The 22,896-nt window shown below is 39.1% G+C and overlaps 1 protein-coding gene across 2 annotated transcripts in view; it reads left to right on the top strand.

Moving 5' to 3' along the window:
• LOC129838546 (myelin regulatory factor-like protein) overlaps positions 1-20,072 on the top strand; it is a 35,571-nt gene extending 15,499 nt beyond the window's left edge. For both annotated transcript variants that reach the window (XM_055905597.1, XM_055905596.1), the window contains exons 6-24: positions 1,295-1,525; positions 2,329-2,524; positions 2,736-2,812; positions 3,242-3,352; positions 3,501-3,591; positions 3,956-4,156; positions 4,301-4,519; positions 5,132-5,301; positions 6,134-6,197; positions 6,295-6,371; positions 12,625-12,696; positions 12,875-12,927; positions 15,431-15,604; positions 15,808-15,855; positions 15,988-16,072; positions 16,154-16,228; positions 16,848-16,959; positions 17,097-17,171; positions 19,406-20,072. In XM_055905597.1, coding sequence (XP_055761572.1) covers positions 1,295-1,525; positions 2,329-2,524; positions 2,736-2,812; positions 3,242-3,352; positions 3,501-3,591; positions 3,956-4,156; positions 4,301-4,519; positions 5,132-5,301; positions 6,134-6,197; positions 6,295-6,371; positions 12,625-12,696; positions 12,875-12,927; positions 15,431-15,604; positions 15,808-15,855; positions 15,988-16,072; positions 16,154-16,228; positions 16,848-16,959; positions 17,097-17,171; positions 19,406-19,492 — 2,218 coding nt within the window. In that variant the 3' untranslated portion in view covers positions 19,493-20,072. The remainder of the gene's footprint in view (positions 1-1,294; positions 1,526-2,328; positions 2,525-2,735; positions 2,813-3,241; positions 3,353-3,500; positions 3,592-3,955; positions 4,157-4,300; positions 4,520-5,131; positions 5,302-6,133; positions 6,198-6,294; positions 6,372-12,624; positions 12,697-12,874; positions 12,928-15,430; positions 15,605-15,807; positions 15,856-15,987; positions 16,073-16,153; positions 16,229-16,847; positions 16,960-17,096; positions 17,172-19,405) is intronic.
• The last annotated feature ends 2,824 nt before the right edge of the window (positions 20,073-22,896 follow it).

The raw sequence follows: 22,896 nt of genomic DNA, 5'->3' as shown, positions 1-22,896 counted from the left end.
TACATATGGGTACATAAACTACCAAACTACTATACAGTACATAAACTACTATTCTACCGTACAGTACATATGGGTACATAAACTACTAAACTACTGTACAGTACATACACTACTATTCTACCGTACAGTACATAAACTACCGTACATTACATATGGGTACATAAACTACTAAACTACCGCACAGTACATATGGGTACATAAACTACTAAACTACCGTACATTACATATGGGTACATAAACTACTACACTACCGTACAGTACATATGGGTACATAAACTACTATTCTACCGTACAGTACATAAACTACTAAACCACAGTACAGTACATATGGGTACATAAACTACTACACTTCCGTACAGTACATATGGGTACATAAACTACTAAACTACCGTACAGTACATATGGGTACATAAACTACTAAACTACCATACAGTGCATATGGGTACATAAACTACTATTCTACCGTACAGTACATAAACTACCATACATTACATATGGGTACATAAGCTACTAAACTACCGCACAGTACATATGGGTACATAAACTACTAAACTACCGTACAGTACATGCGGGTACATAAATTACTAAACTACCGTACAGTACATAAACTACTAAACTACCGTACATTACATAAACTACTAAACTACCGCACAGTACATACGGGTACATAAACTATCGTACAGTACATAAACTACTAAACTACTAAACTACCGTACAGTACATATGGGTACATAAACGACTAAACTACCGTACAGTACATAAACTACTAAACTACCGTACAGTACATATGGGTACATAAACGACTAAACTACCGTACAGTACATAAACTACTAAACTACTAAACTACCGCACAGTACATACGGGTACATAAACTACTAAACTACCGTACAGTACATATGGGTACATAAACTACTAAACTACCGTACAGTACATAAACTACTAAACTACTTAACTACCACACAGTACATACGGGTACATAAACTACTAAACTACCGTACAGTACATATGGGTACATAAACTACTAAACTACCGTACAGTACATATGGGTACATAAACTACTAAACTACCGTACAGTACATATGGGTACATAAACTACTAAACTACCATACAGTACAGATGGGTACATAAACTACTAAACTACCGTACAGTACATATGGGTACATAAACTACTAAACTACCGTACAGTACATATCAGTTTGAGAATGACAGTCAAAACATGTTTTACTTCAACGGGATATGAAATTTAAGTGCCCTCTTATCCTCTACTCCTCCTCCTCCTCCTCTTCCTCCACAGGCTTATATTACCTGACTGTAAGAAGAGAAGACGAACAGAACCCCTTGAGGTACAGACCCATTTAGTGGCTGTTCCCATAGCAGCGGGTTCTGAGAGTGGAGGCGGTGACGTCCCGTCCTATGACAGTGACGGGGCCACAGGGAGCAGCTCTGGGACCTATCAGCTCCTCACCTGGGATCGCTACCAGCCTGGCCTGTGGACACCGCTCTACAACAGTAACTATGACATCCTGTGAGTGGCTCTCTGCTTTACGTTCCCTCACTCGTCACCAAGGCTCATGCCTTAATAAGCAGCCTGTCTTAAAGGCTCTAACTCAAAGGCTATTCAACTAACGCTACATTCTTTTAAGGGACTGATTTTGTTAAAGTTAAGCGCAGGGCCGAACAAATATTTTTCCCTTTCTACGTCTGACCATGTCATAACTCATCAGTAATATCTTTGTCATTTCTTAGCCAGCGGGAAAATGGTTTAGTCATGAGTCATTGTAAACAAACCCCATTTGGTTAAATTATTGACTGAAATGGACACAATTGACTTCTACTGTATGTTATTCTTATCGTACTTGATCATTCATAATTATAAACTGGGTGGTTTGAGCCCTGAATGCTGATTGGCTGAAAGCTGTGGTATATCAGACCGTATACCACGAGTATGACGAAACATGTATTTTTACTATTCTAATTACGTTGGTAACCAGTTTATAATAGCAAAAAGGCATCTCATAGGTTTGTGGTATATTACCAATATACCACAGCTAAGGGCCACCCTGTTCAAAGGCACTTAAATCTTTTGTCTTGCCCGTTCACCCTCTGACACATACATCATCCATGTCTCAATTGTCTCAAGGTTTAAAAATCCTTCTCTAACCCGTCTCCTCCCCTTCATCTACACTGATTGAAGTGGATTTAACAAGTGACATCAGTAAGGGGTCATAACTTTCACCTGGATACACCTGGTCAGTCTATGTCATGGAAAGAGCAGGTGTTCTTAATGTTTTGTCACTCAGTGTAGCTCGCTCTATTGTCTCTCCACAGCCCTTCCCCCGGTTACCATGTCGACACCGATAAAGGTTTCAACTACTCCACAGCTGACGAGGCCTTTGTGTGTCAGAAAAAGAACCACTTCCAGGTCACGGTTCACGTAGGGATGTCCGGAGACCCCCTGTACGTCAAGACCCCCATCGGCGCTGCGCCAATAGAGAGCTTCCACGTCAAGGTGTTTGGTGTGAAGGTTAGTTTAACACCATCTCCCCGGGAACGTCAGCGTCTGACCTCTGCAGACGACTTCACATGATGCAGAGGCATTAAAAGCACTCGTTTTTTTTGTTAGTATGTAAGTTAGCAGGGTTGGGTAGGTTACTTTCTAAATGTCACCCGTCACTCCCCAACCTTGCTAGTTATGCTAGTTAGCGATACTTTGAGCATTTGTTCTGTCTCTGCAGCTTGAGGCACAGACTCACAAAGTCACCATAGAACAGTCACAGCCTGATCGCAGCAAGAAACCATTCCTGCCAGTCAAGTGAGTGTCCTGTCCTCCATTTCATTATACTATTTACTGTAGACTGGTGTGTTCAATGTTGTGAGTGTAATCTGTCATTCAAATCTGAACAATGACACAATAGTGATTAGAAAGGCAGATCTCCACAGAACTATGGCTGAGATTCATCCTATCAGCGGTAGCTCCACGTAATAGCACGTTTGACTTTTTAAAGGTAAATTCCCGTTGAGCCGTCATATACAGCGTTTACTGTAAATGCGGTCTCCGCCTACGCAGGAACATTGCCTTTAAAAGGTATATGGTGCATAACCAAAAAAGGGGGCGATTTGGATTGAATCTCGGTCCTAAATTTCTGAATAATGTCTCATCCCTCAGAGTGAGTCTACCAGGGGACAAGATCACTAGAGTTACTCTCTGTCCTAAATTTCTGAATAATGTCTCATCCCCCAGAGTGAGTCTACCAGGGGACAAGATCACTAGAGTTACTCTGGGAAGACTGCACTTCAGTGAGACCACTGCCAACAACATGAGGAAAAAGGGAAAACCCAACCCTGACCAGAGGTTGGTTATTACATGTTGTTACCATGTTGTTACCATGTTGTTACCATGTTGTTACTCAGACCCTCTAAAAAATCCCTTTACATACTAATATCCTCGTTGAAAGAGAAGTTTCAACATGTCTTTCCATGTGTCCTTGTGTTATGACCAGGTACTTCCTGATGGTGGTGGGTCTGTACGCCACAGTGAGGGAAGAGAGTTACCTGCTGATAGCATTCATGTCAGAGAGGATCATAGTCAGGGTAAGTACTGAACCAAAAGTACTAAAGCAGGGATCATCAACTGTTGAGCAGATGGGGTTTTTGGTCAGAAAACTTGGGGCACCAAATGAGACCACCCAGGGGCCAAATTTGGCACGCAGGCCGCCAGTTGGGGAACCCTGTACTAAAGCATTTAAAAGCATGGGACTCAAGCACTAAGTACTAAAGCATACTAAAGCATGGGACTCCTTGCTAAAATGAAGATTAAATAAAGAATACAATAAAATTAAATAAACTGTTGTTCCTACCATGTTTCCATTGGACAATTAGTTTTAGAATACACCGTGATCTAAATGGAACCAACCGTAACCAGAACTCTAACCTCTTCCGTGTTCCTCCACTACAGGCGTCGAACCCGGGCCAGTTTGAGAACGACAGTGAGGTGTTGTGGCAACGAGGACAGGCTCCGGACGCGGTGGTGTGCCAGGGGAGGGTGGGCATCAACACAGACACCCCCGATGAAGCCCTGGTGGTCTGCGGCAACGCTAAGATCATGGGGCAGGTTATGCACCCCTCTGACCGCCGCGCCAAACACAACATACAAGAGGTAGGAAGCAGCACATGCATGCTCTTATATAATAGCTGTCAAAATAATGGTTTTGGTGTGAAATAACAGGAAGGAACATAGAAATGCCTTCAGTGGCCCAGGGAATGATATCTTACCTGACGGGATAATATTTCAACTGTGTAGGTGGATTCAACAGAACAGTTGAAGAGGATATCTCAGATGAGGATCGTGGAGTATGACTACAAGCCTGAGTTCGCCTCAAAGATGGGGATCGATCACATACATGAAACAGGCATCATAGCCCAAGAGGTGAAGGAGCTGCTGCCTACTGCTGTCCAATCGGTGGGGGACGTCACCTGCAGCGACGGAGAGAAGATCCACAACTTTCTCATGGTGGACAAAGTAAGTGTCCTTTCCCACGAAATTTAAGACCTGATGTAACGGATGTGAAATGGCTAGCTAGTTAGCGGGTACGCGCTAGTAGCATTTCAATCAGTTACGTCACTTGCTCTGAGACTTAAGTAGTGTTGCCCCTTGCTTTGCAAGGGCCTCGGCCTTTGTGGAGCGATGGGTAACGACCGTGCTTCGTGGGCAACCGTTGTTGATGTGTGCAGAGGGTCCCTGGTTCGCGCCCGGGTCGGGGCGAGGGGACGGTTTAAAGTTATACTGTTACACTGATAATATATGATCAGTGTGATAATCAGTATGAGGATTGCCAAGAGATCTGTCAGAGTTATGGTCCCACTTTGTGGCGGCAGGTAGCCTAGTGGTTAGAGCGTTGGGCCAGTAACCGAAAGGTTGCTGGATTGAATCCCCGAGCTGACAAGATAAAAATCTGTCTTTGTGCCCCTGAACAAGGCAGTTAACCCACTGTTCCCCCGGTAGACCATCATTGTAAATAAGAATTTGTTCTTAACTGACTTGCCAAGTTAAATAAAGGTTCAATTAAAAAAATTAAAAAACGTTTTACTATGAAGAACAATGTATTGTACCATTTCTATTTGTCCCCCATAGGAGCAGATCTTCATGGAGAATGTCGGGGCTGTGAAGCAGCTGTGTAAGCTGACTGACAACCTGGAGAACAGGATTCAGGACCTGGAGGAGTGGAACACACGGTCAGCCAAGCTGAAGAACACGGGCGGCCTGCGCTCCAGCAGCAACCCTGCTAACAGCAGCACTAAAGGGTAATGTCACAGTACCACCAGGGGGTGCTATTCTCTATGGCCTATTGCCTACAAGTTCTCTTTCAGTTTTCAAAATCATTCGGAGACACTGAGAGATTTTCACCCAACATAATAACATTTCTTTTTATTACATACAGTCAATCAGTTTAGTCAGGTACTCAGAGACTCTGTTTTCAGATCCCTGCTGTCTTTAAACAATTTCTTACATTTTATTTCACCTTTATTTAACTAGGCAAGTCAGTTAAGAACAAATTCTTATTTACAATGACAGCCTACACCGGCCAAACCCGGAAGACGCTGGGCCAATTGTGCGCCGCCCTATGGGACTCCCAATGACAGCCGGTTGTGATACAGCCTGGTGTGTATGAGACAGAGGGGTACTGAGGATGGTTGACCTCTGGATGTGTTGTGTGTCTGTCTTTGACCAGGGTCACTCTCATGGGGACCATCAAAGCTTTCTCAGCTCAACCATAACAGCCCTACGGCTTCTGCTTTATGCCCTCTGTACTGTCAAATATCTCCACGTTACTGTAGTTTAGGAATCTCGCCTTATGGAAGGACTTAGTTTCTACCTGTAATGGACTGGATAGGGAATGCTCAATATTCTTTGGATTCCTAATACATTTCCAACTGTCATTATTTAACGTGCTGTGTTTCAACTGTCATTATTTAACGTGCTGTGTTTCAACTGTCATTATTTAACGTGTTGTGATTCAACTGTCATTATTTAACGTGCTGTGTTTCAACTGTCATTATTTAACGTGCTGTGTTTCAACTGTCATTATTTAACGTGTTGTGTTGATAATATACATACATGTGTTGTGTTACACAGGAAAATGAACAGACACAGCAGTGTTCCACCACCCCAGAAGCCAACACCTCTCAAATCTGTCAAGGTGAGGTAGAACTGCAGAAAGACTGTATACTTGTATAAGAACAGGTGTACAGCAAGTCTGAATCAAACTAATACCATTTATATTTATTCTCTTGTAGGCAAAGTTCCACCGCTGCTTAAAACACAAGTTTGTCCAAGTCAGCATGATCATTCTGGTCGCAACATTGGCTTTCTGGTAAGACTTCCTGTTACAACTGAGGAGCAGATATTTATATTAGTTTCATAGTGAAACAAAAAGTATGACGGCTTTGTTAGAAAATACCTCTGGATATTGAAGCACTGCAATATACAGGTAACTGCCATAATAAAGGAAACATGAAGTGTCTTACTAGGGCGTTGGGTCAGCACCAGCCAGAACAGCATCAATGCACCTTGACATAGATTATACAAGTGTCTGAAACTCTATTAGAGGGATGTGACATCATTCTTCCACCAGACATTTCATCATTTGGTGTTTTGTTGACGGTGGTCTCAGGCGCCGCTCCAGAATCTACCAGAAATGTTTAATTGGGTTGAGATGTGGTGACTGAGACGGCCATGGCATATGGTTTACATCGTTTTCATGCTCATCAAACCATTCTGTGACCACTCGACCCCTGTGGATGGGGGCATTGTCATCAACGGGGGCATAGCCATGGTAACCTAAGTAATGGATAATATAAATAATAACCCTTAAGCATGATAATATAATATAAATAATAACCCTTTAGCATGATAATATGATATAAATAATAACCCTTTAGCATGATAATATAATATAAATAATAACCCATAAGCATGATAATATAATATAAATAATTACCCTTAAGCATGATAACGTAAATAATAACCCTTTAGCATGATAATATAAATAATAACCCTTAAGCATGATAATATAAATAATAACCCTTTAGCATATAATATAATATAAATAATAACCCTTAAGCATGATAATATAAATTATAACCCTTTAGCATGATAATATAAATAATAACCCTTTAGCATGATAATATAAATAATAACCCTTTAGCATGATAATATGATATAAATAATAACCCTTTAGCATGATAATATAAATAATAACCCTTTAGCATGATAATATAAATAATAACCCTTAAGCATGATAATATAAATAATAACCCTTTAGCATATAATATAATATAAATAATAACCCTTAAGCGTGATAATATAAATAATAACCCTTTAGCATGATAATGTAAATAATAACCCTTTAGCATGATAATATAAATAATAACCCTTTAGCATGATAATATAAATAATAACCCTTTAGCATGACAATATAATATAAATAATTACCCTTTAGCGTGATAATATAAATAATATCCATTAAGCATGATAATATAAATAATAACCCTTAAGCATGATAATATAATATAAATAATAACCCTTTAGCATGATAATATAAATAATAACCCTTTAGCATGATAATATAAATAATAACCCTTAAGCGTGATAATATAATATAAATAATAACCCTTTAGCATGATAATATGATATAAATAATAACCCTTTAGCATGATAATATGACATAAATAATAACCCTTTAGCATGATAATATAATATAAATAATAACCCTTAAGCGTGATAATATAATATAAATAATAACCCTTAAGCATGATAATATAAATAATAACCCTTTAGCATGATAATATAAATAATAACCCTTTAGCGTGATAATATAAATAATAACCCTTTAGCATGATAATATAATATAAATAATAACCCTTTAGCGTGATAATATAATATAAATAATAACCCTTAAGCGTGATAATATAATAAAAATAATAACCCTTAAGCATGATAATATAAATAATAACCCTTAAGCGTGATAATATAATATAAATAATAACCCTTAAGCATGATAATATAAATAATAACCCTTAAGCATGATAATATAAATAATAACCCTTTAGCATGATAATGTAATATAAATAATAACCCTTAAGCATGATAATATAAATAATAATCCTTTAGCATGATAATATAATATAAATAATAACCCTTTAGCATGATAATATAAATAATAACCCTTTAGCATGATAATATGATATAAACAATAATCCTTTAGCATGATAATATAAATAATAACCCTTTAGCATGATAATATAATATAAATAATAATCCTTTAGCATGATAATATGATATAAATAATAACCCTTTAGCATGATAATATAATATAAATAATAACCCATAAGCATGATAATATAATATAAATAATAACCCTTTAGCATGATAATATAATATAAATAATAACCCTTTAGCATGATAATATAAATAATAACCCTTAAGCGTGATAATATAATATAAATAATAACCCTTAAGCATGATAATATAAATAATAACCCTTAAGCATGATAATATAATATAAATAATAACCCTTTAGCATGATAATATAAATAATAACCCTTTAGCATGATAATATAAATAATAACCCTTAAGCGTGATAATATAATATAAATAATAACCCTTTAGCATGATAATATGATATAAATAATAACCCTTTAGCATGATAATATGACATAAATAATAACCCTTTAGCATGATAATATAATATAAATAATAACCCTTAAGCGTGATAATATAATATAAATAATAACCCTTAAGCATGATAATATAAATAATAACCCTTTAGCATGATAATATAAATAATAACCCTTTAGCGTGATAATATAAATAATAACCCTTTAGCATGATAATATAATATAAATAATAACCCTTTAGCGTGATAATATAATATAAATAATAACCCTTAAGCGTGATAATATAATAAAAATAATAACCCTTAAGCATGATAATATAAATAATAACCCTTAAGCGTGATAATATAATATAAATAATAACCCTTAAGCATGATAATATAAATAATAACCCTTAAGCATGATAATATAAATAATAACCCTTTAGCATGATAATGTAATATAAATAATAACCCTTAAGCATGATAATATAAATAATAATCCTTTAGCATGATAATATAATATAAATAATAACCCTTTAGCATGATAATATAAATAATACCCTTTAGCATGATAATATGATATAAACAATAATCCTTTAGCATGATAATATAAATAATAACCCTTTAGCATGATAATATAATATAAATAATAATCCTTTAGCATGATAATATAATATAAATAATAACCCTTAAGCGCGATAATATAATATAAATAATAACCCTTAAGCATGATAATATAAATAATAACCCTTAAGCATGATAATATAAATAATAACCCTTTAGCATGATAATATAATATAAATAATAATCCTTTAGCATGATAATATAAATAATAACTCTTCAGGTCTACCTTAGGTAAACATCCTCTCTACACCACAACAGTCAGGCCTACCTTAGGTAAACATCCTCTCCACCACAACAGTCAGGTCTACCTTAGGTAAACATCCTCTACACCACAACAGTCAGGTCTACCTTAGGTAAACATCCTCTCTACACCACAACAGTCAGGTCTACCTTAGGTAAACACCCTCTCTACACCACAACAGTCAGGTCTACCTTAGGTAAACATCCTCTCTACATCACAACAGTCAGGTCTACCTTAGGTAAACATCCTCTCTACACCACAACAGTCAGGTCTACCTTAGGTAAACATCCTCTACACCACAACAGTCAGGTCTACCTTAGGTAAACATCCTCTCTCCACAACAGTCAGGTTTACCTTAGGTAAACATCCTCTCTACACCACAACAGTCAGGTGATAATAGCATGATAATATAATATAAATAATAATCCTTTAGCATGATAATATAATATGATATAATAACCCTTTAGCGTGATAATATAAATAATAACCCTTAAGCGTGATAATATAATATAAATAATAACCCTTAAGCGTGATAATATAATATAAATAATAACCCTTTAGCGTGATAATATAATATAAATAATAACCCTTAAGCGTGATAATATAATATAAATAATAACCCTTAAGCATGATAATATAAATAATAACCCTTAAGCATGATAATATAAATAATAACCCTTTAGCATGATAATATAATATAAATAATAACCCTTAAGCATGATAATATAATATAAATAATAATCCTTTAGCATGATAATATAAATAATAACTCTTTAGCATGATAATATGATATAAATAATAACCCTTTAGCATGATAATATAATATAAATAATAACCCTTTAGCATGATAATATAAAATAAATAATAACCCTTTAGCATGATAATATAATATAAATAATAATCCTTTAGCATGATAATATAAATAATAACCCTTTAGCATGATAATATAATATAAATAATAACCCTTTAGCATGATAATATAATATAAATAATAACCCTTTTGCATGATAATATTATATAAATAATAACCCTTTAGCATGATAATATAATATAAATAATAACCCTTAAGCATGATAATATGATATAAATAATAACCCTTTAGCATGATAATATGATATAAATAATAACCATTTAGCATGATAATATAAATAATAACCCCTAAGCATGATAATATAAATAATATCCTTTTAGCATGATAATATAATATAAATAATAACCCTTAAGCGTGATAATATAATATAAATAATAACCCTTAAGCGTGATAATATAAATAATAACCCTTAAGCGTGATAATATAAATAATAACCCGTAAGCATGATAATATAATATAAATAATAACCCTTTAGCATGATAATATAATATAAATAATAACCCTTTAGCATGATAATATAATATAAATAATAACCCTTTAGCATGATAATATAATATAAATAATAACCCTTTAGCATGATAATATAATATAAATAATAACCCATAAGCATGATAATATAATATAAATAATAACCCTTTAGCATGATAATGTAAATAATAACCCTTTAGCATGATAATATAATATAAATAATAACCCATAAGCATGATAATATAATATAAATAATAACCCTTTAGCATGATAATATAAATAATAACCCCTAAGAATGATAATATAAATAATATCCTTTTAGCATGATAATATAATATAAATAATAACCCTTAAGCGTGATAATATAATATAAATAATAACCCTTAAGCATGATAATATAAATAATAACCCGTAAGCATGATAATATAATATAAATAATAACCCTTTAGCATGATAATATAATATAAATAATTACCCTTTAAAATGATAATATAATATAAATAATAACCCTTTAGCATGATAATATAATATAAATAATAATCCTTTAGCATGATAATATAATATAAATAATAACCCTTTAGCATGATAATATAATATAAATAATAACCCATAAGCATGATAATATAATATAAATAATAACCCTTTAGCATGATAATGTAAATAATAACCCTTTAGCATGATAATATAATATAAATAATAACCCATAAGCATGATAATATAATATAAATAATAACCCTTAAGCATGATAATATAAATAATAACCCTTTAGCATGATAATATAATATAAATAATAACCCGTAAGCATGATAACATAAATAATAACCCGTAAGCATGATAATATAAATAATAACCCTTAAGCATGATAATATAAATAATAATCCTTTAGCATGATAATATAAATAATAACCCTTTAGCATGATAATATAAATAATAACCCTTAAGCATGATAATATAAATAATAACCCTTTAGCATGATAATATAAATAATATTCCTTTAGCATGATAATATAAATAATAACCCTTTAGCATGATAATATGATATAAATAATAACCCTTAAGCATGATAATATAAATAATAACCCTTTAGCATGATAATATAAATAATAACCCTTTAGCATGATAATATAATATAAATAATAACCCTTAAGCATGATAATATAAATAATAACCCTTTAGCATGATAATATGATATAAATAATAACTCTTTAGCATGATAATATAAATAATAACCCTTTAGCATGATAATATAATATAAATAACCCTTTAGCGTGATAATATGATATAAATAATAACTCTTTAGCATGATAATATAAATAATAACCCTTTAGCATGATAATATAATATAAATAATAACCCTTAAGCATGATAATATAAATAATAACCCTTTAGCATGATAATATGATATAAATAATAACTCTTAAGCATGATAATATAAATAATAACCCTTTAGCATGATAATATAATATAAATAACCCTTTAGCATGATAATATAAATAATAACCCTTTAGCATGATAATATAAATAATAACCCTTTAGCGTGATAATATAATATAAATAATAACCCTTTAGCATGATAATGTAATATAAATAACCCTTTAGCATGATAATGTAATATAAATAATAATCCTTTAGCATGATAATATAATATAAATAACCCTTTAGCATGATAATATAAATAATAACCCTTTAGCATGATAATGTAATATAAATAATAATCCTTTAGCACGATAATGAAGTGTTATGACGTCCCTATGTCTCTTCCACAGTTCTATTGCCATCACAGCTCTCTACATGCTGACTCTGAGAGACGACTCCGGCATGCTGTTTCCTGGAAGCACGTAAGACACACCACTGAACTGGCTTCACAGACTACAGTTGCTGCCATCCTTTATTTGCCAAGTCTAGGGTGCCAAGAATACTACTGAGACTCCAACTTTATTATCATCTGTGACAATGCTATCCAGAACTGAATGTGGAATTAATTTCAAAGGTCATATCATGTTTTTTGATTTGCAGCAACGAGACTACTGTGCATCCTCTCTACACCACAACAGTCAGGCCTACCTTAGGTAAACATCCTCTCTACATCACAACAGTCAGACCTACCTTAGGTAAACAACCTCTACACCACAACAGTCAGGTCTACCTTAGGTAAACATCCTCTCTACACCACAACAGTCAGGCCTACCTTAGGTAAACATCCTCTCTACATCACAACAGTCAGACCTACCTTAGGTAAACATCCTCTCTACATCACAACAGTCAGACCTACCTTAGGTAAACAACCTCTACACCACAACAGTCAGGTCTACCTTAGGTAAACATCCTCTCTCCACCACAACAGTCAGGTCTACCTTAGGTAAACATCCTCTCTACACCACAACAGTCAGGTCTACCTTAGGTAAACATCCTCTCTACATCACAACAGTCAGGTCTACCTTAGGTAAACATCCTCTACACCACAACAGTCAGGTCTACCTTAGGTAAACATCCTCTCTCCACAACAGTCAGGTTTACCTTAGGTAAACATCCTCTCTACACCACAACAGGCAGGTCTACCTTAGGTAAACATCCTCTCTACACCACAACAGTCAGGTCTACCTTAGGTAAACATCCTCTACACCACAACAGTCAGGTCTACCTTAGGTAAACAACCCCTCTACATCACAACAGTCAGGTCTACCTTAGGTAAACATCCTCTCTCCATCACAACAGTCAGGTCTACCTTAGGTAAACATCCTCTCTCCACCACAACAGTCAGGTCTACCTTAGATAAACAACCTCTACACCACAACAGTCAGGTCTACCTTAGGTAAACATCCTCTACACCACAACAGTCAGGTCTACCTTAGGTAAACATCCTCTCTCCACCACAACAGTCAGGTCTACCTTAGGTAAACATCCTCTACACCACAACAGTCAGACCTACCTTAGGTAAACATCCTCTCTCCACCACAACAGTCAGACCTACCTTAGGTAAACATCCTCTCTCCACCACAACAGTCAGGTCTACCTTAGGTAAACATCCTCTCTTCACCACAACAGTCAGGTCTACCTTAGGTAAACATCCTCTCTCCACCACAACAGTCAGGTCTACCTTAGATAAACAACCTCTACACCACAACAGTCAGGTCTACCTTAGGTAAACATCCTCTACACCACAACAGTCAGGTCTACCTTAGGTAAACATCCTCTCTCCACCACAACAGTCAGGTCTACCTTAGGTAAACATCCTCTACACCACAACAGTCAGGTCTACCTTAGGTAAACATCCTCTCTCCACCACAACAGTCAGGCCTACCTTAGGTAAACATCCTCTCTCCACCACAACAGTCAGGTCTACCTTAGGTAAACATCCTCTCTTCACCACAACAGTCAGGTCTACCTTAGGTAAACATCCTCTCTCCACCACAACAGTCAGGTCTACCTTAGGTAAACATCCTCTCTCCACCACAACAGTCAGGTCTACCTTAGGTAAACATCCTCTCTTCACCACAACAGTCAGGTCTACCTTAGGTAAACATCCTCTACACCACAACAGTCAGGTCTACCTTAGGTAAACATCCTCTCTCCACCACAACAGTCAGGTCTACCTTAGGTAAACATCCTCTCTACACCACAACAGTCAGGCCTACCTTAGGTAAACATCCTCTCTACACACAACAGTCAGGTCTACCTTAGGTAAACATCCTCTCTACACCACAACAGTCAGGCCTACCTTAGGTAAACATCCTCTCTACACCACAACAGTCAGGCCTACCTTAGGTAAACATCCTCTCTTCACCACAACAGTCAGGTCTACCTTAGGTAAACAACCTCTACACCACAACAGTCAGGTCTACCTTAGGTAAACATCCTCTCTCCATCACAACAGTCAGGTCTACCTTAGGTAAACATCCTCTCTCCACCACAACAGTCAGGTCTACCTTAGGTAAACATCCTCTCTACATCACAACAGTCAGGTCTACCTTAGGTAAACATCCTCTCTACACCACAACAGTCAGGTCTACCTTAGGTAAACATCCTCTACATCACAACAGTCAGACCTACCTTAGGTAAACATCCTCTCTACACCACAACAGTCAGGTCTACCTTAGGTAAACATCCTCTCTACACCACAACAGTCAGACCTACCTTAGGTAAACATCCTCTCTCCACCACAACAGTCAGGTCTACCTTAGGTAAACATCCTCTCTCCACCACAACAGTCAGACCTACCTTAGGTAAACATCCTCTCTACATCACAACAGTCAGGTCTACCTTAGGTAAACATCCTCTCCACCACAACAGTCAGGTCTACCTTAGGTAAACATCCTCTCTCCACCACAACAGTCAGGTCTACCTTAGGTAAACATCCTCTCTCCACCACAACAGTCAGGCCTACCTTAGGTAAACAACCCATAAATGCTCTTTATATAGTTTTACTTCTATCATAGTAACGTTGTGATGTCTCGTCACTGTAACGTTGTGATGTCTCATTCAATTTTATTGTACAAAGAGGTCTGTCATGAGTAGTCCTTTCTGTGGAAATTGACCCTTGTTTGTTTATGTGTTTGTTTGTTTATGTATTAGTAAGCCCAACCACCCCCCCTGTCCCGTGGACCCCTGATGTGGACTTCTGTAGCCTGATCTACTGTGAAGAAGTGTTCTGCTGTCCCACTACAGCCGCCATGGATAATACCAGCACCATCTCTCCTGCCCTCCTCTCCTCCACTGTATCTCCCTCTACCGGGCCCTCTCTAGCAGGTGAGCTAGCTACTCCCCGTCTTCATTTACCAACAGCAGTCACCACTGTATCTCTTTCTTCATGCTAGCTTATCGTGACGTAAAACCTTCATGTTGACGACCTTGAATGAGGCGTAATTCTGATGCTCTATAAAGTGTTGGCATTGTGCTGCTTGTGACATGCAGTAATCCCACTTGTTTTGGTTCCAATTCTGCCTTCTCAGATAAAGGGGAAGACAAATTCAATGAAGAAATCAAAGGTGCCGGAGATTGTGAGTCAAATTCTATCACATACGTTTGAAGACACATTTGAATGCTAATCCAAATATGTTATTTTCAAAGTTTTCTGAGTTTATTTCCCAATACTTTTAGAGTATGACATCAGATTGTTGTTCTATTTTCAGGGACAAACACAACGATAAAGTCTTTTTTGATCAAAGAAAACGAACAGATCATTGACTCTCGGTACTGTGAGAGGGGAAGCTGTGGGTACGTATTCAGTCAGTTTGAACTCATTTATAGATTTAAAATCCAACTGCCAAACTGATGGTATATTTCATCTCCATTCAGGTCAGGAAACTACTCCTTCCAAATCCCTATCAGCAAGTTCGTCCCGACCAACATGCGTGTCACTGTCCAGATGAGGTGAGTAGGCGGGACATGCTTCCTCTCGTCTCCGCTTTGTTTTCCACTTCAATAATTCAATAGGACTTGTCTTCCCACTGCAGTGGGGACAGATTGGCATTGACTGTGGACTCTGGAAGGAGCAGGGGAGAGTTTCCCAGAGGTTATTTTACCTCAGGGGCTGATGATGGTCTGAATCCTCCCAGACATTCAGAGTCCATGCACGGGGGACTTGTGAGACAAAGGGATCCATTTAATCCTTAGTGCAGTAGGGTGCAATTTGGAATTTAAAGGCAGTGTTTCCGGCCATTTGCGGAGACTGTCGTCACGTAGTTGCTGCGTATGTCGTCTCAATGGGAAATTACCTTTAAATGTCAATTGCACTATACCGCGGATCTTCAGCGCTTCGGATTGAATCGAGCGTTGAAGCTTTGTCTGAATCAGACATTGGACCCAGTCTGGCAGGAGTTCCTGTTCTGTATGAGGAGATGAAGGCCTCTAAGACAGAGCTGCATAAGGCACATTCTCTCATTGTTGCTCACACTGATTACAAATGGTCACAGAGCACTTGGTACTTGGACTGTGGGTTTGTTGTAAGTACCGTAAATGACCACTAGGTGTCTCCTCTCCTCTGACGCAGTACTACAGAGCTGCTGGTTGTCCACCTGTGTCATCACGATGAGACGTTTGAATGCTCTGCCTTGATGGACCATGATCAAACCAACGAAGAAAACAATTTCATAAATACACAGGTATGGCATCCACAGACAACACTATACTGTGGTTGCTCTCTGTATGATAATTGCAAACTCTCTGCTCTTTGTATGATAAAAAGTAAGAAAGAAAGAGAGTAAACAGGTTGAATGTGTTTCTGTTTTGTTCTCTCCAGGGCTACGTCCATGAATGGCCTCTGCCAGTGTCTCGAGTCTACAGGAGCTCCTACCACTTCCGCTCAGCAGTGGCTGTAAGAACTAAAAGATTTCTCAATGTGTCTTTTCCTAAAATATCAATGTGAAACGACACTGTCCCAGTAGCCTCACAACTACTACGTGTTGTATGTTGTGGGGGGAAAACGACCCGATCTGAACACCACAATCTAACAGAGTTGTTAAACATTACTATGTTATAACCACCCCCTCCATTTACTCAACCCACCGTAATGCTCTCGTCTCACCGTAATGCTCTCGTCTCACCGTAATGCTCTCGTCTCACCGTAATGTTCTCGTCTCACCGTAATGCTCTCGTCTCACCGTAATGCTCTCGTCTCACCGTAATGCTCTCGTCTCACCGTAATGCTCTCGTCTCACCGTAATGCTCTCGTCTCACCGTAATGCTCTCGTCTCACCGTAATGCTCTCGTCTCACCGTAATGTTCTCGTCTCACCGTAATGTTCTCGTCTCACCGTAATGTTCTCGTCTCACCGTAATGTTCTCGTCTCACCGTAATGCTCTCGTCTCAACGTAATGCTCTCGTCTCAACGTAATGCTCTCGTCTCACCGTAATGCTCTTGTCTCACCATCTCACCGTAATGCTCTCGTCTCACCGTAATGCTCTCGTCTCACCGTAATACTCTCGTCTCACCGTCTCACCGTAATGCTCTCGTCTCACCGTAATGCTCTTGTCTCACCATCTCACCGTAATGCTCTCGTCTCACCGTAATGCTCTCGTCTCACCGTCTCACCGTAATGCTCTCGTCTCACCGTCCCACCGTAATGCTCTCGTCTCGCCGTAATGCTCTCGTCTCATCGTAATGATCTCGTCTCACCGTAATGTTCTCGTCCCACCGTAATGCTCTCAACCCACCGTAATGCTCTCGTCTCACCGTCTCGCCGTAATGCTCTCGTCTCGCCGTAATGCTCTCGTCTCACCGTAATGCTCTCATCTCACCGTAATGCTCTCGTCTCACCGTAATGCTCTCGTCTCACCGTCTCACCGCAATGCTCTCGTCTCACCGCAATTCTCTTGTCTCACCGTAATGCTCTCGTCTCACCGTCTCACCGCAATGCTCTCGTCTCACCGCAATTCTCTTGTCTCACCGTAATGCTCTCGTCTCACCGTAATGCTCTCGTCTCACCGTAATGCTCTCGTCTCACCGTAATGCTCTCGTCTCACCGTAATGCTCTCGTCTCACCGTAATGCTCTCGTCTCACCGTAATGCTCTCGTCTCACCGTAATGCTCTCGTCTCACCGTCTCACCGTAATGCTCTCGTCTCACCCGTAATGCTCTCGTCTCACCCGTAATGCTCTCGTCTCACCCATAATGCTCTCGTCTCACCCGTAATGCTCTCGTCTCACCCGTAATGCTCTCGTCTCACACTGGTATTGGAAACTGAACAAGAGTTCACAACTGTCACTGTAGGCCACCCAGAGATGTTATTTAATGTTGTAACAAACTTTGACTACACTCTGTCATTGTCATGGTTTAGTAGTCTATGCCAGATGTCCTATGCTTACGATGGCATACAGTCAAATGTATGTGTGTGTGTGTGGTTGATTTGAGGATTTGCTTCCGACCAAAACAGACTGTAAATATTCTCTATCTCAGAGAGGAAGAGGTGAAACGAGAGGTTTTACTCTGCTCAAAATCTGCCCACAAAAGTGAGGAATTTTTGTATGAAGGTCAATGAGAGAGTGTCGAATTTGGTCAACAAAAAAATGTCATTTGTATTTTGCTACGTGAGGCTTGTTTGATCGAATAGAATTTTCGTAATGGTTAGGTTGTTAAACAGATATAAGTGAACGCCCGTGGCATTTCAGCAACTTTGGGGTAAAAAAATACTTTATATCGGATTTGTGACTGTTGTCATAGGGATAGATGGAGAACTCAACATGGCTATAACCCATTTTAGCATGGGTATTGCCATTGAGGGGTTCCACCATTTTAAAGTAGTCAACTGGGTGGGGATTCCTATGAGATGGAAGCAATCTCCCAATGAAGAGGAAGAGAATTGACTACTTTAAAATGGAGATGCTGCCCATGCTGGCACAGAAGCTAAAATGGCACAGATACAAAGATGAGTTCTCTATCTCTAAGGCCTGTTGTGCACACGCCTATCTACCCTGCCATTGGCTAGAATGGTTCCACCTGATCTCGCCTCCTCACGCTTGCCTTCCGTCTTTGAGGACTTGTACAGTATTTCCACTGTTAGAGCCGTCACTTGTCAATGTAATAGACAATCTTGGTCTATCTCCACCCAGGGCCAGGCAGACTGCAATACCGACCGTGGCTTCATGGGGGCGCTGTTCACAGACTACCATTTCAACTTCTACCGGAGGTGTGAGTGAAGAAGAAGACCTCATACTGTAGTTCCTCTGGCTGGCCAGTGTCCAATGACAAGTGTGTCAATGCTTCTCTTCATGATGTATGGCAACTGTAATAATTCATCCACTTTGTATTGTTTTTCTATGAAATGTCCTGATTTGTTGATGAGATTGTTGTATATAATCTCTTTTACAAGGACTGTATAAGAGCATATTTATTGATACAGAATTACAGTAGGTAAGAGTCGTTTGATTCACTTTGCCTTGTGACAATTCTTGCACTATGTGAAAAGAGATTTGAATTGGAACAGACCTGAATTATGGATCATTTAGTTTTCAGTAGAATGTAATGCAGTATAACAGGTTATTGATTACTCATTAAACTATACATTGATCATGTCACACTGTTGGCACACAGGAGGACAGGATGAGTCCCAGAGTAAAATAGTACTTATATTTCATACTTGACTGTGTAGGAAGCGATTACATTTCTTTCAGAAAGTAATTGTGTTGGATTCTGTGTTACTGCATCATGTCCTAGTAAGTACCAGGTAAATACCGGGTAAATACCATTGGAAACTGTCAAATAAAGTACTGAATTCTCTGTTCTGAAGCAGCTACTTCCATCCAGGGTCAACTTTATCATTCAGACGCACATTTAGAATGGCGTCAGTAGCCTACAACACACACCACCGCCAACACAACCTTTAAACCAACGGCTACAAGGTATTCTAACCAATAGAGATGTCTGCTCTCCTCTATTCTAACCAATAGAGATGTCTCCTCTCCTCTATTCTAACCAATAGAGATGTCTCCTCCTCTATTCTAACCAATAGAGATGTCTCCTCTCCTCTATTCTAACCAATAGAGATGTCTCCTCTATTCTAACCAATAGAGATGTCTCCTTCTCCTCTCCTCTATTCTGGCCAATATAGATGTCTCCTTCTCCTCTCCTCTATTCTGGCCATAGAGATGTCTTTTTCTCCTCTCCTCTATTCTGGCCAATAGAGATGTCTCCTTCTCTCCTCTATTCTGGCCAATAGAGATGTCTCCTTCTCTCCTCTATTCTGGCCAATAGAGATGTCTCCCTGTCCTCTATTCTATTCTATTCTATTCTAACCAATAGAGATGTCTCCCTGTGTCCTCTCCTCTATTCTGGCCAATAGAGATGTCTCCTCCTCTATTCTAACCAATAGAGATGTCTCCTCTCCTCTATTCTGGCCAATAGAGATGTCTTCTCGCTCCTCTATTCTAACCAATAGAAATGTCTCCTTCTCCTCTTTAAACCTTTGACATTATCCACACACCATGAGAGAGGGATTGGAGGAATCTGGAATAGAAAGTAACACACACACACACACACACACACACACACACACACACACACACACACACACACACACACACTAGAATGTAAAGCACACAACCAACGGCCCATAATCCGTTCTGACACCCGTATAAATCCAACACATTTTAATTAATCTGAAATCCATTCCAACAGGAGACAAGAGATATCTTTGTGCAGCCTATGACCTATATGAGTGCAGTGTGTGTGTGTCTGGGAGGGAGAAAGGGGGGGGGGGGGGGTGGAGGGAGAAATGGGGGTGGAGGGAGAAATGGGGGATATATGATGGAGGGAGAAGGGATGGAGGGAGGGATGAGGGGGATCTGTGTGTTACGGAGCAGTGATGCCCCCAGTATTATCTGTGTGTTACGGAGCAGTGATGCCCTCAGTATTATCTGTGTGTTACGGAGCAGTGATGCCCCCAGTATTATCTGTGTGTTACGGAGCAGTGATGCCCCCAGTATTATCTGTGTGTTACGGAGCAATGATGCCCCCAGTATTATCTGTGTGTTACGGAGCAGTGATGCCCCCAGTATTATCTGTGTGTTACGGAGCAGTGATGCCCCCAGTATTATCTGTGTGTTACGGAGCAGTGATGCCCCCAGTATTATCTGTGTGTTACGGAGCAGTGATGCCCCCAGTATTATCTGTGTGTTACGGAGCAGTGATGCCCCCAGTATTATCTGTGTGTTACGGAGCAGTGATGCCCTCAGTATTATCTGTGTGTTAAGGAGCAGTGATGCCCCCAGTATTATCTGTGTGTTAAGGAGCAGTGATGCCCCCAGTATTATCTGTGTGTTACGGAGCAGTGATGCCCCCAGTATTATCTGCATGAAGCACAGGACCACACCGCCATTCATTTAGTCATCAACTCATTCATTAAAACTAAACAACAAAATATCCGTCAACAGACATGACGTGGTCCTTACAACCAAAACTCAGAGGTACACGGTGACACACAACCCGTCTGTGTGGGTTTTATGACTTATTCAGGCGCAACCCAAGCAGCACTCTGAAAGACTAATTAGGTGCCAGTCGACGGCGTGGAGAATGACGGCCGGAAGACTCAGAAGACACGTCCTTCTGCTCTAGCTGGAGAGATGGGAGACATATCCTTCTGTTCTACCTGGAGGGATGGGAGACACGTCCTTCTGTTCTACCTGGAGGGATGGGAGACATATCCTTCTGCTCTACCTGGAGAGATGGGAGACATATCCTTCTGCTCTACCTGGAGAGATGGGAGACATATCCTTCTGTTCTACCTGGAGGGATGGGAGACATATCCTTCTGCTCTACCTGGAGAGATGGGAGACATATCCTTCTGCTCTACCTGGAGGGATGGGAGACATATCCTTCTGTTCTACCTGGAGGGATGGGAGACACGTCCTTCTGTTCTACCTGGAGAGATGGGAGACATATCCTTCTGCTCTACCTGGAGAGATGGGAGACATATCCTTCTGCTCTACCTGGAGGGATGGGAGACATATCCTTCTGTTCTACCTGGAGGGATGGGAGACACGTCCTTCTGTTCTACCTGGAGAGATGGGAGACATATCCTTCTGCTCTACCTGGAGAGATGGGAGACACGTCCTTCTGTTCTACCTGGAGGGATGGGAGACATATCCTTCTGCTCTACCTGGAGAGATGGGAGACATATCCTTCTGCTCTACCTGGAGAGATGGGAGACATATCCTTCTGTTCTACCTGGAGGGATGGGAGACATATCCTTCTGCTCTACCTGGAGAGATGGGAGACATATCCTTCTGCTCTACCTGGAGAGATGGGAGACATATCCTTCTGTTCTACCTGGAGGGATGGGAGACACGTCCTTCTGTTCTACCTGGAGAGATGGGAGACATATCCTTCTGCTCTACCTGGAGAGATGGGAGACATATCCTTCTGCTCTACCTGGAGGGATGGGAGACACATCCTTCTGTTCTACCTGGAGGGATGGGAGACACGTCCTTCTGTTCTACCTGGAGAGATGGGAGACATATCCTTCTGCTCTACCTGGAGTGATGGGAGACACATCCTTCTGCTCTACCTGGAGGGATGGGAGACACATCCTTCTGCTCTACCTGGA

The sequence above is a fragment of the Salvelinus fontinalis genome, chromosome 39, assembly GCF_029448725.1.
Source record: "Salvelinus fontinalis isolate EN_2023a chromosome 39, ASM2944872v1, whole genome shotgun sequence".
NCBI classification, from domain to species: Eukaryota; Metazoa; Chordata; class Actinopteri; order Salmoniformes; family Salmonidae; genus Salvelinus; species Salvelinus fontinalis.
The sequence above is the reverse complement of the archived record's forward strand: the minus strand, read 5'-3'. Positions and strand labels throughout refer to the sequence as shown.